The sequence below is a fragment of the Podarcis bocagei genome (assembly GCF_964188305.1).
Source record: "Podarcis bocagei genome assembly, chromosome: 2".
Classification (NCBI taxonomy): Eukaryota; Metazoa; Chordata; class Lepidosauria; order Squamata; family Lacertidae; genus Podarcis; species Podarcis bocagei.
In genome coordinates, this window is record NC_138126.1 from 103,389,558 (window position 1) to 103,413,736 (window position 24,179).

Below are 24,179 nucleotides of genomic sequence, written 5' to 3' on the forward strand. Positions count from 1 at the left end.
GCAGCTATAAAAATGAATGTATTGCCGAAAATGTTATTTCTGTTTCAAACCCTACGGATTGTGGACAGAGTGGAATGTTTTGGAAAGTGGCAGAAGGATATCTCTAAGTTTGTTTGGCAGGGCAAAAAGCCCCGAATAAAGTTTAAAATACTAACTGATGCAAAAGAAAGAGGGGGGTTTGCCCTGCCAGACTTAAGGTTATATTACGAAGCTGCAGCCTTCTGCTGGATGAAAGATTGGTTACTTTTAGAGAACACTGATGTCCTAGATCTGGAAGGGTTTAATAACACGTTAGGATGGCATGCATATTTGTGGTACGACAAGGTAAGGACTCACAAAATGTTCAAAAACCATATTGTCAGAAAAGCAATATTTATGGTCTGGACAAAATATAAAGACTTATTAGAAAGTAAGACCCCGAGGTGGGTATCACCAGTGGAGGGCAAGGCCTGGAAAAAACCCAATATGGTGGCCGGCTGGCTGAAATATGGGGAAATAATAGAAAAAACTGGTGACAATTGGAGGTTACAGAGCTATGAAAAACTAAAGAATAAGGTGCAAGATTGGTTTCATTATGCTCAAATTCAAGAGGTGTTTAAGTTGGATAAAAAAATAGGATTCCAGGAGGAAAAATCGAAACTAGAGACAGAACTGTTAGAACCAAAGACTAAGGTACTTTCGAGAATGTATAACTTGTTGCTTAAATGGAACACTCAGGATGAGACAGTCAAATCAGCCATGATAAAATGGGCTCAAGACATTGGGTACAACATTATGTTTGAAGACTGGGAAAGGTTATGGACCACCGGTATGAAATTTACGGCATGTAATGCCTTGAAAGAAAACATTATGAAAATGATATACAGGTGGTACATGACCCCAGTCAAGCTTGCTAAGATATATCATCTGTCTGATAACAAATGTTGGAAATGTAAGGAGGCTGAAGGGACATTCTTTCACCTCTGGTGGACTTGTCCAAAAGTGAAGGTCTTCTGGGAAATGATCTATAATGAGTTAAAAAAGGTGTTTAAGTACACCTTTCCTAAGAAACCAGAGGCCTTCCTCCTGGGCGTTGTCGGCCAGAAGGTGTTAAAGAAGGATAGAACTTTTTTTATGTATGCAACTACAGCAGCAAGAATTCTCATCGCAAAACACTGGAAGACTCAAGATTTACCCACACTGGAAGAGTGGCAGACGCAATTGATGGACTATATGGAACTGGCCGAAATGACTGGCAGGATCTGAGATTTGGGAGAAGAAGCAATGGAGGAGGATTGGAAAAAATTTAAAGATTATTTACAAAAATTTTATAAGTTATATGAATGTTAAGAATTCGCATGATTAGGGAAATTTAGCTCCAGCAATAAGATTAAGGTATGGTAAATTAAGTTATATTAATGAAAGGACTAATGTTTAAAATGTTTAAAATAATACTACATGTTTTTAGTGTAAATTGACAATAAGTATTTTAAACCTAAATTATAATTATTTGAAAGAACAAAAGAATGCACGAAATAAGGTTATAATTTGCTGAAAAATTTTATTGTAAAGAACGCACGGTGAGGGAGACGTGGGGAAGTCCGGTTGGTTATGGAAAAATGTTTTGAAAGGATGACTTCCTTTTCCTTTCTTTTTTTCTCTTCTGTTATTTCTTTGTATATTTGACTTTGTATCTCTATCTGGAAAAAACGTAATAAAAAATATTTAAAAAAAATAAAATAAAAACATTTTTGTTTAGACAAGCCTTCTCAGGTATTTAGAATGATGAGTTTAAAAACCCCCGAAACGTATTGCTGGTTTTTAATTTTTAGAAATGTTTTGATTGTTTTTACTAATAATCTTTCTGTTTTATTCTTTTTGTAAGCACTTTGAGATTTTTCACTAGTCAAGCAGCATATAAATTTTATGAAATAAATAAATGACTGACTGTTACTCTGCATGCCTTGCAATAGCACTGCACATTGATTGCTCTGAATATTGCATTCTGTTGTTGAAGTCCCTGCTACAGATCATAAAACCACCAGTTCAGGATCCAGTGAGCTTTCTCATGCAGCATATTCTTAAGGACTTGGAGCAACTGAAGAATACTCTTGGGAAGAGTGCTGATGAAACCACCAATGTTGTCCATCTCATTCTTTGTAGCCTTTTCAAGGAGCCTCAGCAACAGACAGGCCAATGTAAGGAGAGCAGCTTGCATCATGTGGCTGCTTACATAAATCAGTGATAAAACCCACAGCATAGACTTCGGCATTGTATTTCAAAGGTGGTAGTGGCAACAGCACACAGCTTTCTAAAATGGCCCAGTTTGCGTTATTTATTGTTCTGTATTTTGCTGCAAAAGTCCCTTTCAGAGCTATGTAGGGTTGAACTGCAATATTGATTATGATAAAAGCAAATAATTATAGGATGTAGTAGTAATGAATGGTCATATATATACATTGCTTTTAAAAGCACCTTGTTTTTAAGACTATATTGTAGGAAGTGCTGCAAATAATCTTAAATGACTGCCCACTTTACATAGTTGCCCCATCCTAAATTCAGTATGATCACATCTTGTGCAGGGGTTACGTTCTGGGGATGGTGTGTATATGCAAAAAGGGTGTACTTGAACCACCCCCATGTGACCATCCTTACCTTCTGGAGCAAGCATGCTGAATGGGCCTTACCCCTTTTAAGCTCTCCGTCTTGCTCTCTGGGTTCTGGGATTATCATCATCATCATCATCATCATCATCATCATGTTGCTGCCATCCAGACCTCTTGTGGAGGAGGCACATGAAGAAGGGCCTCAGATAATGATAGCAGGGTACAGCTCAGTTTGTATGGCGAGAGGCAGTCACTGAGGTATTGCAGTCCTTTTAAGGCTTTATAGGTCAAAACCAGCACTTTGAATTGAACCCGGAAACTAACTGACAGCCAGTGCAGTTGGACCAGGATCAGTGTAATATGCTCAAACTGTCTTGCCCTGGTGAGCAACCTGGCTGCTGAATTCTGCAGCAGCTGAAGTTTCCAAACCATCTTCAGAGGCAGCCCTACGTATAATATGTTGCAGTAATCAACCTTGAGGTTGCCAGAGCATAGAGTACAGAAGTTAAGCTGTCCCTGTCCAGATAGGGGCACAGCTGGGCCACCACCCAAATTTGAAGGGAGGCACTCCATACCACTGAGGCCACCTGAGCCTCAAGCGACAGCAAAGGATCCAGAAGTACCCCCAAGCTACATACCCGCACCTTCAGAGGGAGTGTAACCCCAACAAGAGCAGGCAACGTCCCATCCATCTGGTCTAGGGAACAGCCCACTAACAGTGCCTCAGTCTTAATCTGGATTGAGCTTCAGTTTGTTGGCTCTCATTCAGTCTGTTACCAAGGTATCTCAATGGTCCAGCTCATCCACTGCCACACTTGCACATGTAAAGGAGTAGAGCTGTGTGGCATCAGTATCTAGCTGACAGTATACCCCAAACCTCTGAATAACTCCACTCAGTGGTTTCATGTAGATGTTAAACACCAAAAAGGACAAAATTGAACCCTGAGGAACCCCACATTGAAGGCTCTACTTCCCTCCCCTCATGAGATCTCAAAAGGCCATCCAACTTCCTGTCAGATCTCATGAGAGCATTTTAAAAGCTTGAACAAGAGCATCCCAGAGCCTGGTCAGCAAGGCAGAGAGCTTAAAGGCTCTTTCAGGTCCAGGAAAACCAAGCACAAAAGGAGCTTTTAAGTTCTCCGCCTTGTGTGCACTTAATTTGCACAAATTCAGCTGGCTGGCTTGCAGCTGCACAAGGTTGAAATCACACAAGTTTTGCATGAAGGTACGATTGTACTGTAAGGGGCACTGGTGGCGCTGTGGGTTAAACCAGAGCCTAGGACTTGCTGATCAGAAGGTTGGCGGTTCGAATACCCGCGACGGGGTGAGCTTCTGTTGCTTGGTCCCTGCTCCTGCCAACCTAGCAGTTCAAAAGCACTTCAAGTGCAAGTAGATAAATAGGTACTGCTCTGGCGGGAAGGTAAACAGTGTTTCCGTGTGCTGCTCTGGTTTCGCCAGAAGCGGCTTAGTCATGCTGGCCACATGACCCGGAAGCTGTACGCCGGCTCCCTCGGCCAATAAAGAGAGATGAGCGCCACAACCCCAGAGTCGGTCACGACTGGATCTAATGGTCAGGGATCCCTTTACCTTTACCTTTATGATTGTACTGTAACTTCATGCTAGCAGAGAGAGAGGAATGACACACAATAAACGCTCTTTTGCAGGGAGATCTGACAGTCTACTCTCTACGAAGCAGTACAGAAATGATTGGGAAGGAGTTGTTGCTCAAAATGTTGTTCGTCCAGAACTAGAGGTAAATAAAATTAAGTGCATCACTAACAGTATACTGATTTAATTATTGATCAATGGATCATATGTATTCCATTGCTAAGCCATGTAACAGGTATACAGTACAATGATGTATGCCTATGACTACAGTGAAACACTGAACATGTATTTTACCTGTTTATGCAGAAGCATATCTGAATATGTAGACAAGAAATATTGTGAGTGCTGAGTGTGATATGATTTGGACCTACATCTCAAGGGAGACAATAACATTCAGCCAATGAAGTGCAAATAGGCATAATCTTTCGGAAGAGATTACCATGCATGTTAGTAACATGAGAACCTCATTTTTTAAAAATCTGATTTAATGAAAATATGCAGGACAAATGTAAGTGAAACAGTATGCCCTTACTATTAGTTGCACATGTAAAAATCCATGGCAATATTGTCCTTGGCATGTAAAACCTCTCCTGCCATGTTCCCCTTAAATTTCAAAACAGGGATCAAGGAGCTGTAAAGACCCACCCCCCAAAAAAGATTGAATAATGAGCAGCCATTAACAATAATTTTCTCCCCCTTTTAAAATCTGTTCCACATATATGTACTTTTAGGGAGAAATATTTCTCCAAATATTGTCATATATACATCTCCCAAGATAGATGCCCCAGTTGTGGTTTTGATTTTCAGGGCTCTTCTGCCCTCTGAGACCAAGGTATGTGTTGGAGAGCATAATCTACTTTCAAGGTGATTTTGATACCTCTTTCATGGCACTCATCCATTGGCTCTGCCATCACTGGAGCTCTCTTCACTTAGTGCAATAAATTACTTTAACATGAGAACATGGATAAGGACTTCAGCTACACTTCCAATAAAACCTCTCTGCATTCTTCCTTGCCTTCTTAAATGCCTTTCAAATGGAAGCTAGATTAGTGAATGCTAACACAGTTGCCAAACATAATTGCAGGTTATGGAACTGAGGCATTGATGCTAAATCTGCTCCAACCTAGCCAGTATTCTGTTTACTGGCAAACATATTTTTGGTGACTTTTAGAGAGTTGTATTGTTGGAGACTGACATGGAAAGGGTTTCTCAAATCCTTCCAAAAATAAGGAAAAGAAGGTCAGAACTTTTCATTGCTCCAGTAGAATCACAGATGATACCACTTCATCTTAAGAAGGGGCCTGCCCGATTGGTTCAATTAGGTTCTGCTTGTATATTTCTAAATAAAGTGAAACACAAAATCTCCAGTGTTATCTCCTTGGAGAAATCAGGCATTTTTAACAATTGAGCGATACCTTTGTTGGAACCAACCAAAATGTCACAAAAGTGTGGCAAGCTTTTGTGTTCTTCACAAAAATTATGAAGAGTTCTTTAAAACTGTGACATTTTGATGGGTCCCAAGAAAGGTATTGCTTAACTGTTGATTTTGGAATATATTCATAGTTAACGTTCTTCCAAGTGGACACCCGTAAGCTGGAAGCTCTTTGTCCTTCAGAAATTCCACTATCACATAAAGAAGACTATTGTTATTGTAACACCAAATTTTACTTGTGCTATTCTGTTCTTTTTCCTGGTATCCCTGGCAGGGGGCACATTAACAATGTTTCATTTTACTACTTGCTTATTGAAAAAAAAATCAGTGAACTACCATATTTTTTTTACTTAAGAATATTTGTAAAACACAATGCCCTATTTATCAGAATGCCTGACATGGTGGGAGGCTTTTGTTTTCTTTTTAAGAAAGAGGCCACTTCTTATATTGACTCGCTTTCTTTTACACCCATGTAGTTTCTGGATAAAACACTTCTGGATGTGAATCAACAGATCAGTGAAGATAAGACAATGGCTTCCAACTCAATAGCAAAAATTATATATGGTGACCCTGCAACCTTCCTGTCTGAACTACCCAGCAACAGCACTGTACACTGTTCCAGGATGTGGAGCTGCAGGAAGCGGATTTCAGTTGAGCACCTGGAGCATGTTGTCCAGCAGAAAGATGGCAAGGAAACGGTGCCCATCTTGTGGAAGTTTTTGCAAAAGGTGAGCATGTCGAGTTCTTTATCAGTGGCCCTGGCATGGGATATATGAGTCAGAAACCATAGTGCAGGCACTGAAGTGCAGGCTGCTTTTCATAATGAATATGAGCTAATCTTCATAAATAAAGGGAATAATACAATACACAGCCTTGCATCTTCCTTTCACTTTGATCTTAAGAACAGATGCTCTCCTGTCAACTACTTGTCAAAAGCTGATAAACTTCAAACAATGCAGGTGGTTTGACCTTTTTTAAGTCATAGATTAATCTGTACTATTATTCTCACTCAAATACTATTTTTACCTGTTCACGTGAAGATTAAACATCATTCTTAGTCTGGAGGCTCCTTAATGAGCACATTCTCCAAAGGTTTAACTAGCTAAATGATACATAAAAATAGGATTCTGGGGAGTTAGGAAAGGACTTGTATGGTACTGCACTATTACCTAATCAAAACTTCTTATAGTTTATTTACAACTAATGAGTAGAAAAAAATAATATGAAGGGGAGAAAGGTTGTCAAATTTTAATACACAGCCCTCAGATAAAAATGACTCCTTTCAAAAATTAATGTGATTTTGATCAATCCCGATTTCACCATTAAAATATAAATCACAATGGGGAAATTGATTAATTTGACAACCCTTGAGCATTCTTTTTGCTCAGTATAAAAGCTTCTATTTCACTTAATACTACTACTAACTAAAGTTTGTGTAAAATGTTCTATATATGTTCTTCAATACTTATTACATCAAGAAAATTATGGCCTGTTGCATAACATATCTTGGAAATGCCTTTTCAAATTCAGCAAACTTCATACTTATCAAGTGGAAATGTAATCCTATTTAAAAACTAGCAGAAAGTAGAAAAAGTAATTCAATAAGTGCAGAGGAGGTTTAATTCAGGTATCTTCAACCTTTTCCGTCTGACTTGCCTTACTTTGCTTCATTTCTAGGAAGCTGAACTGAAGCTGGTGAAGTTCTTGCCAGAAATTCTGGCCCTGCAGAAAGACTTGGTGAAGAGGTTCCAGAACATTTCTGAGCTAGAATACCAAACAATTAGAGATTTCCTCAACAAGACTTCACCAGGTGAGACTGCCATGCCATAGATCAAGTTAACAAAGCATAAACAGCATTAAGGCAAGTGATTCACACCAAGTTTTAAACTTACAAAACAGCCCCAATGACAGGAGAGTTTGTTAACTTGTGTACAGTATATCTATCACTCTATACCCATTGCATGCCTAAAGGAGAAAGTCAGATGGATTCCTGGGGGAAACCATCACTTTTCTGATTTTGGACATATTGTGTACAGTCAAAGTACATGATATAGGCATAAAGGACACAATAGAAGTACAATTAAGGATGCTGAACTAGATGACCCCCTCCAGCAGGGCTGCTTGTAGATTCTAATTCTTTGTAACACATCTAACTGCACTTGAGGCACTCTTAGAAAGAGCTACAGAACTTCACAGTCTTGACTTGCAGTTTGTTTCCTTATGCTTTCTGCAGAATTCAAGAATCTTATGAAAAGCAGAGTGAATACATTTCTGGATGTATGGAACAAGCTGAGATTATCCTTGGAAACCCACGGTAAATTGTCAGTTTACATTGTTAAATTTAATGTACTAAATGCATTCTGTTAGACTGGGAAATATCTTAGGGAAATGTGCATAATTTTTATGCAGACTTTTGCTTATAAGACTTCAAAAATGTAAATAGAAACAGGGCACACTGAACTTTCATCCACCCCTATCACCCAAGTGAAGATCTGGTCTTATTTATTCATGGGAGGCCAAACTTTCCCTTTTATTTTTTAACTTTGAAAGAAACTCTCTAGTCTTATCTGTTGAGGTCTAAATAAGCTATTCCTTCTAGTATTCTCTCCCTTTGCAATACTCGTTTCCCTTTAACATAGAGAGATTAAATGGTAGGATGTAACATGATCCATTTGTTCATCCAGAATGCCCAAGACTTACTTCTGGCTTTCAGAAAGTATTGGAGTCAACAAATGATGATTTTTTAAAAAGCCAGAAATGATCAAAAAGAAAAGGGGAGCACCCACCAGTGGTCTGAGCTTGTTGCTCACTGGTGTTTCCTTCCTCCATTGCAGGTGAAATTAAACTTCCCAAAGGTTATTGTGATACTGACTTAACCCTGGAGAGTGAGTTTGAGATCCTTTTGCCTCGCCGACGTGGCCTAGGCCTTTGTTCCACTGCCTTGGCTCGTTATCTGATTGGCCTACACAATGACTTTGTCTATGCCATAGAAGGAGATACAACAGATGCCATAAGGTATGCCTGTGTGTGCATCTGTTAGAATCCACACTTTTTCTTGCAATGTGACAGATAGCCTTATCTGTTGCTAAATCAGCAGCAGAGCAAGATTTCTCATTCTTGTGCTCTCCCTCCCCTTCTAAACAGATACTCTGTCAGCCCTGCTGAAGTGACAGATCTACATGTGATCGCTTACAATGTGGAGAGGGACTTGATCCCATTGATCCTGTCCAACTGCCAATATAGCATGAAGAAAGGAGGGGAGGCCCTCCAGGAATTTGATCTGGAAAAAATTGAGCAGCAACTTGCTAGTAGATTCCTACAGGGGAAGCCCTTAATCACATTGAAAGTATGTATAAAAGGATTGTGATGCTGCCACTTAGCTTTCTTGGTGCCTGTAAGATCCATCTCTCATCCCAGAGAACATTATTGCAAAGCTCTGCTCACTGGCATATTTTCTGCTTTCTTCCCTAACAGGGCATACCAACCTTGGTGTACAGACATGAGCAAAATTATGAGCATCTCTTCAATGATATCAACAGTAAGCTGAGCCAGGTACGCTTCTGAGATGAGCTTCATGGTAAAGAGATAAGGGAGACGCTGGATTTGAACCTGTGTCTTCCTGATCCTAGTCCAACACTATACTATATTTGCTCTCTGGAGCCTGAACATGAAGTTATGACAGCCTATGCTGCATTTGGCTATGTTTTATAATTGTTTCATATCCTGTAGGATTGCCTGCTCATCTTTTCTTTAGAGCAAAAGGAAGCAGTGATGAATGTATTATGGTGGATTTTTGTTCCCTTGAATTACAGATTTCTCTTCCAAATTCCACAATTGGCATGATCAGTGGAAAGTTGCTATCGTACAGTGACATCTGTGAAGCGCTGTCTGTCACCGAAATAACCTTAGGATTCCTGGCTAAGGCTGGAGGAGACTCAAAGATGACTTTGACTGAATATGTTGAAGATATCCTGCAAATGAGCAGTCAGACAAATGACCATGTGCTGAAGGTGAGTTCAGGGGATCAGGGCCTTAACTTGTCTCTATGGGGTGAGGGTAAACCAGGCTAGACTAAAATAATAAATATATCACTTGCCCCCAGTTCAAGGAAGGCAGCTACCTTTCTCCCTGCCCCATATTCTTCATAATTTATCTTTGCTCCTCAGGTAGGTGTGACTGCAGGCACATGTTCTTAGGTAGCCCTTTGCAGTCCCCTAGAACAGCTTAATGCAGCCGGTGTTGAGACACATTTAATTAAAAGAGGCTTACAGTATGGCAAGAGTTGGGAATATGCCCAGCCCTTTTTGCCATTCTTAGAAGGATGTGTGGTGGGGATGGTGATGAGCAATGGTTAACTTTCAGTGATGCAAGAGAGTGCACTGCAAGTGATGGGACTTATTTTATTGAATTGTTCTTGTTATTTAGTTGATTTTTTTTCCTCATCAAGATTGCTTCAGTTACCTGGTTCTTGCCAGTCTCCCTGCTTATAGTTACGGCGGGTTAGTTGTGTTAGCCTGCTACAGTGGAAAAATGCATAAAATCAAGTGCCCTATGACAGCCTAATGTACTGAATTTGTAAATCAGGTGCCACAAAACTTGTTTTTGCTCAAGTTCTTATATATGGGTTCTTTTAAGCTTCCCCATCCCAGTTCTAAATTTGTCTTTCATAGCTTTTGTAAAACCAGTTCTGACTTGTAACTCTCTTTCAAAAAACAGATGTTTGTGTGTTTCTTTCAGGCACTGAGCCAGTGTCACCTCGAGCACACCATTGCGCTGTGGCAGCTCCTTTCGAGCTATAAATCCGAACGGCTGCTGCATCTGAAAAGGGTAGGAAGGACAAAGTGGGGTAAAGTGTGTGATAACTTGATGATTCATTTCTCTGTTTCCCCCTCTGCTCCTAACAGTGCTGTTGTGTCTCTCTTCCTTACCATCTACCTTTCAGGATCCCTTCGCAGAGGTTGGTGCAGCCTATAAAGAGGAGCTCACTGCAGAGAACACAGAACTCTTCAATGCCTTCCTTATGCAGGCTGGGCTCGGGTCCTTCCTCCAAGAGTTGCACGAAATGATCATCCTGAAGCTGAAACATCCCAAAGCTCAGGAGGTGTTCGATCCCAAGTGGAGGTAAGAGCATATTTTCTTCATCACCTGATTGTAGCTCTTTTTGTGCTCGTGAACAGTGCGATGTACTGCAGAATAGCTGATTATACTTGTGCTCACTCCCTCTTTTTCACTCTCTATTTCCCAGCCTTAAGGAAACACTTACTTCATACCTAGAAATGAAAGGGAGCAACATATTAGAAGAACTACAGGCTACATTCCCAGAAGAGATCCCGCTCTCCCAGTGTATCGCTGCCTGGAAAGTGGCTGCTGCTCTGAAACGAGAACGAAGACTTGGTTAATACAGCAGCATCAACAGCAGACAGTGCATCCTATCTTCTTGCCCAACCAATTTAAAAAAAAAAAAATACTGAAGAACAAAGTACTGGATTTTTAGGTCTTGCTTTCCTTGCACTGAGCAAAAAAAAAACAAACTCAAAAAAAAACAAACTAAAGGAGATCCTAACTGAAAGTGTAATTGCACAATATTAGGAATAATTACTGCTTCAGAAGCTGAAGGAAACACCCACCCTCCCTACAACTAACTATACATTTTCCCCATATAAAATGCAAGTTAGTGATTCAATCGCATTCAAAGAAAGGGGTAGAAAAAGCAATTGGATTCAATAGCCAGAACTAGATGTGTAGTGTCACAGGCCACTGGATCAGAGGCAATGAACTAATCCTCCTCCTCTCAGGTATTTTACTCTGTGCAATGATGTTCACACTTTGGCAAGAAATGAATTAGCAACAGCTGAAGTACACTGATGGGTGTGAAGCTGATTTCAGAGACGGTGCATCAAACAGTAGTTTTTTATAAGCATTTTATAAAGAAGTACAGGATACATATTTTGGGTAACATGTGAACACATTAGAAGCCCAGCACTGGAAACTATAAGTACACAGTTAAATGAGTGTGAACATGGCCCTAAGTTATGTCAGTGCTTAGTGAAGGAAATAGTTTCAGGTAGCTGCCTTAAAAGCAATTCAGTTAAAAAGCACACACTTAGGTGTGACCTAAGTTGCCTTTAGCCTATCCCCCCTCTTGCCCTTATGAAAGAACTTTTACTTCTGTTGGATAAAAACATAGATATTAATTGGTATTTTTGAACATGCATGCAAAAAAAAAATGTGTACCTGATTTTCATTGCACTAAATTATGATTGTGTTTAATATGACATTTGAACTGAGTGATTGAGCTGTGAATCTGATGTGAAGACAACAAACCTCACACTTCTTCTACACATTGTTAATGAGTAAGCAATACTCATGGTCTGCTTCAGAGTTGTGCTTACACAATGCATTGGCTAAAGTGATGTCATTAGCAGTGGTGTTCCAATTCATTGTGCTAACAGAGCAGTAGACTTGGAATCCTACTATGGATGAGCCCATGGTCAGTTTTCACCAATGTCTAAGAGCTCTATTGCTGCTCACTCCATTTAATAAACCAAATGTTTGCTACAAAAAGACGTCCATTGCATTAACAATGACTTGTATTTATGTGCTATACTAGGGAAATGCTGGATTATTTAAATTCTGGTTGATAAAATAATCTTTAAGCCAAACTATTTGGGGATGGGGGTTGAATTGTTTCAACCATAAATGAGCTCAATTCAATAGGTGCAGGCACCCTTACCCAGTCCTGCAGAAAATTGTTTCTTGATACAGAAGTATGTATAACAGGGGTCAGCAAACTTTTTCAGCAGGGGGGCGGTCCACTGTCCCTTAGACCTTGTGCAGAGCAGACTATATTTTGAAAGAAAGAAAAATGAACAAATTCCTATGCCCCACAAATAACCCAGAGATGCATTTTAAATAAAAGAACACGTTCTACTCATGTATAAACACGCTGATTCCCGGACCGTCCGTGGGCCGGATTTAGAAGGTGATTGGGCGGTATCCGCCCCCCAGGCCTTAGTTTGCTTACCCATGATGTACACACATCATTCTTCCTGGAACTGACAGAACCATTCAGCAGACTTCTCTTTTTAAATGATCACAAGCAAAGGTTTACTGCAAGGCATTCAACAAAGGGGTAGGTGTACAATGTCCCACATTAAGTGACTGCTTGTTCTCTGTTCAACATTAAAAGGCCAACACATGGACCGTGGTTCCATGAACATGTTTTTTTCTTTTTTGGAGGGGGTTATACATAATGCTTATTGCCATTATGTGGATGGCCTGTGAATTTTTGCACCTTTCTCTATAAACATCCTTTCCCTATGCATGGTCAGAAACACAGATTTGGTTCATTTGGTTATCATTCTAGAACAGGCTCCTAGAGCTCTTTAGAAAGTTTAATTGCTCCAGAGAAGCCTGTGGGAGGGCAGGTGATCTACAATCTGCCATTTCACAACAGCAGTTTATTAAGACAACTTGAGTGTTACATAAATCCATAGGAGACAGTTATTAAGCTCCATTCTTCTTAAAATGACCATCTCAAGCACAATAATGCACTAGAAGGACAAAAAGAAGCCAGGCCACCAGCCACCCTATGTGTGTGCATAAATGTGCATTTAAAGAGTACTCATTTTAAGTATAACTCTAGAAGTGTAAACATTTCCAAGAAGACTCAACCCACACTCCTAATGTATTTGAACACTTGCAGAACAAAACATTAATTTCGCTTTCTATTCTGGTAGGCCTGTCTTTCAAAATCATGCCTCCCAGACACACACAGCTCTAGATTTTTCCTAAAACCACATTTTCCCCAGACAATTTGTACTTCTTTTTAAATCAGATTTATTATTCATTCTTGATCACAAGAGTTGTAATTTAAACCTGGCAGCTCTTGTCTTTTGCCTGTTATTAACAGCAGCACAGTAAAAAAATAATAATGCTCATGCCATCTCTTGCATACAATAAATGAATTAGGGTAGCCAGGTTGCAACCTGAAGATTCCCGGTTGCAAACAGATCAAAAGCACTTACAGCTGCACCTTAAAAAACAAGACTGCCAAGCTTATGCCGAATAACGATTTTCCTCAACAGGTTCACAGGGGGGTTATGGGTTCGAACCCCACATTGGGTGAAAGATTCCTGCATTGCTGGGGGGTTGGACTAGATGAACCTCGTGGTCCCTTCCAATTCTGGTGGCTGGTGGTGCAACTCAGGTCTGACATTTAGCCTGAACCCTCCTAAGAAAGTCAAAGGTTCAGGTTGCATAACTAGTTACTCTCCTAACTAAGAAACAAAGGCCTGACCATATTTTTGTCCGGCACCAAGAAACAGGTTAAGGATGGCTGCAGGAAAAAAAAGATAACGATGTTTTTACTGGAAGCACTATATTATGATGCCTCTGCATACAGGATCTTGGGAATCGTGTTGCGAGAGGAGGCTTCCCACGGGCAGCTGTGAAAACAAGGTGCTGGAACACACGGGCCTTCGGCCTGAATCCGGCGGACCCCTTCCTTACGTTCTTCCGTAGCTCTGGGCTGCGTCAAAAGGTGTTTGCCGATGGATGGGGATATTCGGAGGTGACCCGTTGTCCCTTCCCCCGTTCTGCCGGTTTGGAACGAAGCCAAGCCCTGCCCTTAGATGTCTCGCGGCCATCGGGAATTCCCCGTTTCCGGCTACAGCCGGGAGGGAGGGACGGACGGAGCGGCGAGGCTGAGCGGTGGTGGGTGGGGTGGCGCTCGGAAACGAAACTATGCGCATCCTCCAATAAGAAGAAGCCGAGCGGCGAGGGGGAAAGCGAAACTTTGCCGGCTTGCCTTGCCTTGCTCAGCTGCTGGTGCGTCAGAGAGGAGCGGGCTTCGCAGGAGCGGGGAAGCCTCCTTTCTGCTGAGCTGCGGGGTAGCCATTGCGGAGTTAAGCCGAGGTGAGTAACACGAAGGTGGCAGGTGTCGCCTAGGGAAGCAACCTGGCCGGCTTCGCGGCGTGACCCGTTAAAACCTTTTGCAGGCACCTAGGATAGAAACCTCTGCTCGCTTCCAAGCGGGGAAGGGGGGATGGCTTTTGCTGTCGCTTCTGCTAAACTTCTTGCAAGCTCGGGGTGAGGGGAGGACTGGGACACGTTTTTGTGTTCTTTTGCCCGTTTGCTTTTTCCCCCGGCCGTGGGTGGATATTAAACGGGAGTGGAACTGCAAAGGGGAGTGGGGCACGGTTTGTTACATCTCTTACACAGTGGTACCTCGGGTTACATACGCTTCAGGTTACATACGTTACAGGTTACAGACGCTTCCGCTAACCCAGAAATAGTACCTCGGGCTAAGAACTTTGCTTCAGGATGAGAACAGAAATCGTGCAGCGGCAGCAGGAGGCCCCATTAGCTAAAGCGCTTCAGGTTAAGAACAGTTTCAGGTTAAGAACAGACCTCCAGAACGAATTAAGTACTTAACCCGAGGTACCACTGTATATAGGACAGTTTGCAAAGTTGGGCGAGGAGGGGCGGGTAGCTTTCCTGGGTCTCCGCTGTTGCCCTCGCTATTGAGGTGTGCTGTTGGTTTTCCTGCGGTGGGAAGACGAAGAGGTCCCCACCTTTGCCCTGATGATATCGCGAATTTAAGCAAAGCGGCAGACCCTCCAAAGTCCGCTTCGTTGCTTTTGGGCTGCGGGGTCATGCACCCCTCGTCGACTTTCTGTTTCACTTCCGTGAGCAGACGCTGGGCCTTTTGAACTTTCCTTTTTTATTTTTAAAGAAATAATGTTGATGGCATGCTCTTGCCGGAGACAATCTCCTGGATCTGGCAAGGATTCAATGGCTGGAATGGTCAACTTCTTGATAATGGCCTAAGTATGGGCCGTAAAGGTAAGAAAGGAAGTGGCTGCGTACCAGGGGGCAAATAGGTGGGGCCCCTCCCTCAGCTGGCTGTGGTAGCTAAGCGAAAGCCCTAGGTTTGTTTGTTTTTTTGAAAGAGTGAAATTTGTTCCAATTTGTGTGGTAAAAATAGTAATTTGCTGGAAACCAGCGAATAATGCGTTGCAAACATATAAAGAAGGTAATCTCTATGAATTCTGGGGTTTGTAGTGCAGCACCAGCTGCATCTACCAGTTGTAGGTGGGCTGGAGACAGAGACTGATCACCCGTTATATTTGCATAGTGGCTGCTGATTGGGCCATTGCACTATCTGGCCCCGGGCCTGGAGTCCAGGGGTTGTGTGTGCTGAAGTGAAAGCTTTTGTATCTCTCTCTCTCTCTCTCTCTCTCTCTCTCTCTCTCTCACTCACACACACACACACACACACACACACACTACAGTACAGTATTAGATATGGGGAAGAGCTGAGGCAAAATTTACAGACCTTTTGCACTCTTCTCTTTCCTATTTCAGTTAGTAGTGTCCAAGCTATCTCAACATGTATGTTGCCAAGAGGCTATTTTGACCCCAATATTCTAGTTTTAAAATGGCAGCCGTCTCCAAGTGCCCAGTGGGGGGGGGGGCTTGTGCCTTGCCACCCTTCAGTGGGTTTTCGTGACACGTTTCCCAATCCTTTAACAGTTGCATGTCATAGGCAGAAGTTAAGTGGGTGTAAGTGCCGCTTTGTCTCTTTGCTGAGGAAGGACGGCTTCTGCCAGGAGATTTTGAGGTGTGATCCTTTTGCGAAGCCGTATAAATAAATAAATAAATACCAGAGGTGTTGTGAGGTGACAAGATCTTCCTGTCCTCGGCACCTTGTCTCAAGTGGAGGAGTCTGAGGAATGGAGCCAACTTTGTCTTTTCCCATCACCAGTGTAGGTGGAATCGTGAGGCAACAATTTGTGTTTGGCCTCCTCAGAATAAATACATACATATACACACATATGTTCCTTTGCTGTTAAGGACTTGTAAGCCAAACTGCTATAACCTTAAAGCACATAAGTAGCTGTGCAAATAAGCTGCATTGTATTTAGCAAAATATCAGGCAGTGAAAGAGAAAACCGATGGGAGATTACACTTGAATTGGGCCTTGCTGATTCAGTGAGACCATTGTGGGTTGGTAGTTCAATACAAAAGCACTCTCCTGGTCAGTGATAAATTGTGGATAATGGAGTACAGTACCGACATAAAGTTTAGCAGTAACGCAGTATAAGCTTTGAAATCTTCATAACTGCATTGTGTTATCTCACAGTGTTTATGTGGTGGACAGGAGAAATGGTTCTTGTGTGATTTAAGACAGGCTGCAGTTTCTCTTTGGTTAGTTACTTATAGGTGAAGGGGAAAGTGTCTTTGTATATGTTCAAAGAAACCTTTATCTTACCTAGATGTAAATGTAAATACTGTAATTATGACCAGAGATAGGTTGGGGGTGATGCTAAATGGGCACACTAAAAAGAACAGGGATGGACCTACAAGAAGAATAGTACCTGCAAGAGAGACTTTAAATCACTGCTCCTGCTAACCGGTTTTGAGGAAGAGACAGCATGGGTGAGAAGACCACTTACTACTAGCTTTGATTAGTTGCACACTTTGTAGTATTAAAGTGTAGGTAAACTGAAGGCAGAAACTGAGCAAGAGATGTGGTAAATGCCCATCACCACTACTTAAAGCAATATACATATACCATACTGCACAGCCACTGCCAAAATAAATGTTTAGCTGAAAATACTGACATGCTTAGACACCAAACTACCTGAAGGAGAATCTCCACCCCATCATTCAGCCCAGACACCAGGGTGGATTTGATTTAAATCAAATCGATTTAAATCACTAGTCAGTAAGACTTGATTTTATTTTATTTTATTTTTAAAGAAAGACTCGTTCTTGCTGGTATAATCTTAATATTTACAAACAAAGGAAGCTTTCATTTTTGGAATAATAAATTTTCAGAGTAGTCTTTACAGTTATATCAAAAATTACTGATTTGGTTATACTATTAGAAATACATAGATACTTATGAAATTATTGTGAGGTTTAATACGTTAACTGTTTATATTTGGACAACTTTTCTTCTGTACTTTATTAGAAAGAGAAACATAATCATTTTCTTAACAACAATTTAAACAATTTATTTAACTAAATCAATAACATTATAGCATATGTATCCATGTTTGTTAACTGTTGTGGTTAAACGTTGTTTTCCCCCAAAAAACTTGAGACTGAGCTTTAGCACACATGAAAAACTTAAAACAAATCCTTATTTCCCGATGAATAGCCTTTGGACTATAATGTAACTTAAATAGAAAACTATCTTTAGAAAGATTTTTCCTCCAAAAGCATTTTATTTTAAAAATCCGATTTAAATTTTAAAAAATCAGATTTTTTTAAATAAAATAAATCTTTCATTTTTATCCATCCTGCTGGACACTGAGATCCAGCTCCGAGGGCCTTCTGGCAGTTCCCTCACTGCAAGAAGTGAAGTTACAGGGAACCAGGCAGAGGGCCTTCTCGGTAGTGGCACCCGCCCTATGGAACACCCTCCTATCAGGTGCCAAGGAAATAAACAACTATCTGACTTTTAGAAGACATCTGAAGGCAGCCTTGTTTAGGGACGTTTTTTATGTTTTAAGGTTTATTGTTTTTTTTAATATTCTGTTGGGAACCGCCCAGAGTGGCTAAGGAGGTCCGGCCAGATGAGCGGGGTATAATTAATAAATAATTTTTATTATTACTTATTAGAACATCTTGCGGCAGGTTTGACACATCATGACTTAACTTTATGTCTGTTCTTGGTTAGTTTTATAAGAATTCATTAGGGTTCATGAGGCAAAATACTTTGTATTAAAAGTAGTATTGTTAATATTATATTTACAATGAACTTTTCAGTCAAGTTCATTTAAGCCAAAGCAGTTTAAAACTATTAAAATTCAGTACAAAGATACAAGTTATAACTTTGATTACGTTTTGATGTCTGATGTTAATTTTAGAATTATTGTAATTGAAACCTATCTGTATGCATTTTTGTGTGTGTGTTTGAGGTGGGTTCCTGTGTTTAGAACATACTGTTAAAATACAGAACTAGTGAACTTATCCGGATCTGATGAATCATTAAGCAGAACTACATTTATTAATTCTCTATGAATATATGAAATGTTACTCCAGTTAGTTTCGTTTCACTGAGTGAAACAATATGCAAGCAAGTTGTATGACTAATGTCACCTCACCCCATTTGTCTTTCGTTTTCTTACTTTCCAATAGGCTGGGGGGAAAACTTCACCCTGGATCAGCAATTGCATGAAAAGGGCTTTAAATGCCCTGAATGTGGCAGTGCTCAGCCTGCATCTCACAAATTCTGCAGTGAATGTGGGAAGAAGTTAGCTGAGGCTTCTTCTACCAGCACACAAAGTAAGTGATTTACAGCCTTAACCAAGAATCACAAAATGGTGTACAACTACTTTCCAAGATGAATTAGGGACATAATGAAAATATGTAAAAGACAGGGAAAGTTCTAGAATCATTGGTGTCTGTCTGGTTTATTGCCCCCCTTGCCTATGAATGTTCCGGACATTGCAGAGTTGTTGCTGGCTAGTCAATGTCCTTACCTCTCCTTGTTTTTTTGTGTTTCTGACACGGGTGGCGCTGTGGGTTAAACCACAGAGCCTAGGGCTTGCCGATCAGAAGGTCGGCGGTTCGAATCCCCGCGACAGGGTGAGCTCCCATTGCTTGGTCCCTGCTCCTGCCAACCTAGCAGTTTGAAAGCATGCCAAAGTGCAAGTAGATAAATAGGTACCGCTCCGACGGGAAGGTAAACGGCGTTTCCGTGCGCTGCTCTGGTTCGCCAGAAGTGGCTTCGTCATGCTGGCCACATGACCCGGAAGCTGTATGCCGGCTCCCTCGGCCAATAAAGCGAGATGAGCGCGGCAACCCCAGAGTCGGCCATGACTGGACCTAATGGTCAGGGGTCCCTTTACCTTTACCTTTAACTCTGTATTGGAGAGTAAGTGTAAAATTTAACTGGTAGTACAGTGGTACCTCAGTTTAAGAACAGTCCTGTTTAAGAACGATTTAGTTTATGAACTCTGCAAATAATAGCATGAGATGTATGTAAGTTCCAGTTTGTGCATATGTTATTTCTGTCTCTCTCTCCACTCTTTTCTCCCATACCATGTTTTCATTCTCTTTTGGAGTATTAGTTGTAGAGTTAAATGCACTGTTTTAAAAACCACTAAACTCATGCCCCCAAACCTTAACTGGGTAAATGTGTTGGGGTATGTGTTCCTGGAAGTCCAAAGAAGTGATTAAATTTCTCCAACAGCAAGACACATGCTTAGCAGTATTTTACGGATTATATTGCCTCCATTCATAGTTCAAGATATTATACATTTCACACATATGACAAGACAAGTTCTCCAAGCTTCTAAACACTAGCAGTTCCAACTTACTCAAATTTTACAGAAAGCAATTGTCCAAACGCCTGACTCTTGCAACTTCCCACAGTTCTCTGTTCTCCCAACTGCCCTCTTCTCTTCCTCAGGAATGTGGATGTGGGAGAATATTTCATATGCAACAGTACGTGATAAGTCACCCAGGAACTAGATAAGAAAACCACAAGCCCCTTGCAGCTGCACTTTGGAAAAAATAAATGAATGTCCAGCTTTCCTCCCTCCAGCTTTTTGTCCTTCACTTGCCCATTTTCTGCACACTCCTAACACTTCCCTTACCTCATGATTCTTATTACACATCTACTTTACCTTATGCTATGAGGTGAGGAACGCTACAGCACTCTGCGATCTATGCAAACATAGATCCAAAAACACCTCTCTGTCCCTTACCTGAGAGATACTATCTTAAGAATATAATGGTGGTAACAAGAGGCTGCTCTTCCTTCTCACCATGCCATCTGCAGTGCGGGGGGGGGGGGAGTTTGACAAGCATAATTATGGCCCAAACATGCTAGAATAACACCACTGGGGGAAAACAGCTGTTAGAAGGCTTGTTATGTGACCCATTTATTTATTTATTTAGTAAAACATTCTGTCTGTCTTAGACAAAATGCCAAACGCAGCTTACATAAAAAAATCAAATAGGCACAGCCAAATGGGTTGGTGGAAACATTAAGATATATACAGCAACAGATTTAAAAAACCACTGCAGACCAAAATGGCAATGGTGCAATAGCCACAGAGAAAGTGTAACTTACTTTGTTGTTGTACATTAATTAAAAGAATTACTTTCTGCAGTATGATGAATGGGATGCGCTAATAAAATGAAATGTGAATTATAGAGACAGTATCTGAGATGTGTTGTTGCATCAGAAAGGCAAGCATATGCTCTTCAATTTCTTCATTGAAAGAGAGGTGTAACCTGGGCTTCATGCCTGGGGGTTTAATAATTAAATAATGTGTCTAAAAATGTTGGTTCCTGTTCACCACTGAGACCCCCAGCCCTGCCTCTGAACTAATGTCAGACTTCTCCATAGATAACTTTCTGCAATTCTTCTGTTTCAGTTGCAGAAAACAGAGATGCAAAACTGACTTCAGTGCTGGAGATGGAGCCTGGGGGCGAACTGAGAGTGGAAAGCTCCCCTTCCTTGGGATCTTCCGTTGATAAGCAGCCACTAACTGGGGAAGCACAAGGGGAGCCAGAAAAATCTTTATCTGAGAGCCCTGGGAGTCAAGCCTCTCTCACACAGAAAAAAGTGAGTACATTTGAGAACAGGTTGGGCATAGTGCAGAGATTTCAGAAATACAAACTTTCGCTTCCTGCTGTCTGCTATGGTGGAGCTGTTAAGTGTGCTTTGCTGATGCTTCTTGAAATGGCCACTTGGTTAAAGGTTGCTGCATTGATAGGCAAGCAGTTACATTTTGCTTACAAATGCTAAGCTCTCTGAAAGCAAGGCTATTTTTCAACAGGCAGTAAAAGTTGAGAACGATGTTGACTGGAATGAGTTGAATGAGGATGATAACCCTCCTTCCAGAAAAAGGAAAAAGGAGAAACCAGACCTATATGAGGGCAGCAGCCCATGCTCAAGCCCGCAGCAGGTAGTTTTTCCTATGTGCAGTGAGTAATTAAGTAAGTGAATTGGTCTGAAGTATCAGTTGCCAGTCAAGTGTCTGCTGTGAATTGCTGATTGGAAAAATGCATTTTTGTCAGAATCCTTGACTAGTTCTTGCAAATAGAAAAACCCTGCCCAAAATCCTGGAGAGCTGCTGCCACTGCACTGAGCTGGATGGACCAATGGCCTGATTCAGTCTAAGGCAGCTTCCTATGAAAGCTAGGTTTTCTCACCCATGGAAAATGGCAGCCATGGGTGCATTATGTTCCATCTTCAGATTCAGGTCCAGTTTCAAGGGCATATTACAATAATCCAATCTTGAGTTCACCAATGCATGAGTCATAGCAGAAAGTTATTTCTGTCCAGGAAAGTGCATAATTGCATACCAACCAGTTGATAGGAGGTGCTCCTTGCCATGGATTGAAGGACAAGTAATTAGTAGTACAGTCGTACCTCTGCTCCCGAATGCCTTAGGAGTTGAACGTTCCGGCTCCCGAATGATCAAAAACCAGAAGTGAGTGTTCTTGTTTTCGAACGCTTTTTTGGAAGCTCGAATGTCCAACACAGCTTCCGCTATTGTTTCTGGCGTGCCTCCACATTCGGAAACCAATCAGAAACCGTGCCTTGGTTTCTGAACATTTCGGAAGTTGAACGGACTTCCAGAATGGATTATGTTTGACTTACAAAGTACCACTGTAATAATAACGGATGTGCCTAGGTCTTTTCCATAGCTAAGAGTGGAAGCATATGCTGGGAAGGTTAATATTGAGGGTGTAGGGTGAATGATCTATTCTTGCTTTACCTCTGAACCTTTAAAAGCAGGGTTTCTCCATTTTAAGAGGTGAGTGTTATTTTATTTTATTTTTTCCATCATGCAGAAGAAGAAAAAGAAGAAGAAAAAGAAAAGGCATCCCTCAGATGCTGAAGTTCAGGACTCCTCAATGACATCCTTGACAAGATGTTTTAGTTCAGCACCACCAAGTCTTGATCACTTTAGCCCTGAAGTGACAGATGCAAAAAACCAACCAAAGGAAATTCAAAGTCCAGAAGATAAATTGACCAAATCAGACAAGGAGTCAGCTGGTGACAGTGGAGGTCAGATTAAAAGTAGCCCCTTAGACATAAATCAGAGTCTAGCAGTTGTTGCAGAAAAATATGTTGGTGATATTGATACCAAGAGTCAGGATAGTAATAATGGTGCAGCAGACCAACATGTTGGTCCTGCAGTTGCAGAAGAGAAGATGGAGGAGGAAAGCTCTGAAAAGAATGATGTAATTGGTGAACAGACAGGTTCTAGTAAAGAACAAAGTAAGACAAGTTCTACTGCAACTGATCTGTCTCAGGGAAATATATCAGATACCCAGACTTTGGTTGCAACACAACCTAATTCTGATGGAGATGCAGAGAGTGCCTCTTTGGACCCTTGCTGTACTGGTGAATCTTCCAAAAATAAAGTTGCAAAATCAAGTACAGAAGATCAAAATCGGGAAATTAAGACAACTTCGTCTGAATCGGAAGTGAGCCCGGGTCGTAAGAAAAAAGTTGAAGAGACCAAGCAACAGACAAGTGCTTCGGTTTCAAAGGTATGTTGCCTGTAGTCCTATTGGCTGTCTCGTTGTGTGGGCATATGTCTGCTTCCATTGCCTTCTTGGGTGTTTTCCTGAATAGGAGAGTTCGAGCTGCATGTCATCCATTTGCTTATTAATGAAAGTAGACATTGCATCTCTAGATGACCTCCCCTAGTCGTTTCATGCAGTTGTTGAACAGAGTAGAAGGCAATATCGAGTTCTGCAGGCGGTAGTGGACTTTGTGGTGGGCTGACGCCACTTACCTGATCTCCTGACAGCTGTGCCGCTTCTGCTTACTGGGGGGGGGGGGGAGGGCGAGGCAGCATGGAGGTTGGCATGGAGCAAATCCACCAACACAGCCAGTCCTAGCACCATTTTCTGGAATCTACAATCCAGGATGGGCTAAAACCACTTGTTACCTGTTAATTTCATCCTAGAATGGTACTCTCAAAAGCTGCCGAGAAATTCAAATAGGACCAACAGACCGAATTAGTTCCAGGTTTCAGGGGGCCCCAGGCAAAATAATCCTGCTCCTGTTGAATTTATCAGGCATCGGGCAAGAAGCAGCAGTGAGAGGAGTACAGTGAACAAATCATCCTCGTCATCCTTCCCCAATCTCCCTGGTGTTAAAAGATGGGTTAGTCCCTTATTTGCTGAAGCTTCGTTAGGTGCTAGGATTGATTTTTTGTTTTTAAAATGGGTTCATTTAGCCTAATGGAGACAAGCTCCCTGCTCTGGACTGGATGGTTCCCTTTCAGAATCTTTCCTTTGTTGCCCACGGCTGTAAGATTCACTGAGGGATTGAAAAGGAAGCTGTCCTTTTCTGTCCTCCCAATTCCCCTGATTTTATGTTGCATAAGTGCATTGGGGAGGGGCTTAAGGGATCACTTGCTAGCTTGTCTGATCTAGTTGCATAGCGCACAGGGCCACAGAGGAGGAAAATACTTAAAGGGAGCCCATCCAACCTGACCCAGTGGAGCGCCAGGTGTTACCACCAGGATTCACCAGAGGCTGTTGAAAGAAGAGATTCATTTGCG

At 41.5% G+C, this 24,179-nt stretch overlaps 2 protein-coding genes and 1 long non-coding RNA gene across 6 annotated transcripts in view; 2 read left to right on the forward strand and 1 right to left on the reverse strand.

Moving 5' to 3' along the window:
* Nucleotides 1-12,189, forward strand: part of LOC308579838 (E3 ubiquitin-protein ligase RNF213-like) — an 84,366-nt gene extending 72,177 nt beyond the window's left edge. The window contains exons 50-61 of the mRNA XM_081180799.1: nucleotides 1,997-2,177; nucleotides 4,250-4,338; nucleotides 6,102-6,353; nucleotides 7,303-7,435; nucleotides 7,859-7,939; nucleotides 8,460-8,640; nucleotides 8,770-8,971; nucleotides 9,100-9,177; nucleotides 9,438-9,635; nucleotides 10,363-10,452; nucleotides 10,568-10,746; nucleotides 10,871-12,189. Coding sequence (XP_081036925.1) covers nucleotides 1,997-2,177; nucleotides 4,250-4,338; nucleotides 6,102-6,353; nucleotides 7,303-7,435; nucleotides 7,859-7,939; nucleotides 8,460-8,640; nucleotides 8,770-8,971; nucleotides 9,100-9,177; nucleotides 9,438-9,635; nucleotides 10,363-10,452; nucleotides 10,568-10,746; nucleotides 10,871-11,024 — 1,818 coding nt within the window. The 3' untranslated portion in view covers nucleotides 11,025-12,189. The remainder of the gene's footprint in view (nucleotides 1-1,996; nucleotides 2,178-4,249; nucleotides 4,339-6,101; nucleotides 6,354-7,302; nucleotides 7,436-7,858; nucleotides 7,940-8,459; nucleotides 8,641-8,769; nucleotides 8,972-9,099; nucleotides 9,178-9,437; nucleotides 9,636-10,362; nucleotides 10,453-10,567; nucleotides 10,747-10,870) is intronic.
* Nucleotides 11,082-14,322, reverse strand: LOC308579901. The gene is made up of 2 exons (XR_014004618.1): nucleotides 13,653-14,322; nucleotides 11,082-12,468 (listed from the first exon to the last, which is right to left on the reverse strand). It is a non-coding gene; the product is annotated as an uncharacterized lncRNA (long non-coding RNA).
* Nucleotides 14,323-14,381: 59 nt separating this feature from the next.
* The window catches only part of LOC308579837 (E3 ubiquitin-protein ligase RNF213-like), a 92,171-nt gene continuing 82,373 nt past the window's right edge, over nucleotides 14,382-24,179 (forward strand). The window contains exons 1-5 of one of the 4 annotated variants that reach the window (XM_081180797.1): nucleotides 14,382-14,541; nucleotides 18,778-18,924; nucleotides 21,027-21,217; nucleotides 21,432-21,563; nucleotides 22,453-23,157. In XM_081180797.1, the coding sequence (XP_081036923.1) occupies nucleotides 21,068-21,217; nucleotides 21,432-21,563; nucleotides 22,453-23,157 (987 nt within the window). In that variant the 5' untranslated portion in view covers nucleotides 14,382-14,541; nucleotides 18,778-18,924; nucleotides 21,027-21,067. Of the gene's footprint in view, nucleotides 14,542-18,777; nucleotides 18,925-21,026; nucleotides 21,222-21,431; nucleotides 21,564-22,452; nucleotides 23,158-24,179 lie in introns of those variants that run through there. The other 3 variants (XM_081180795.1, XM_081180796.1, XM_081180798.1) reach the window with 3 other exon arrangements.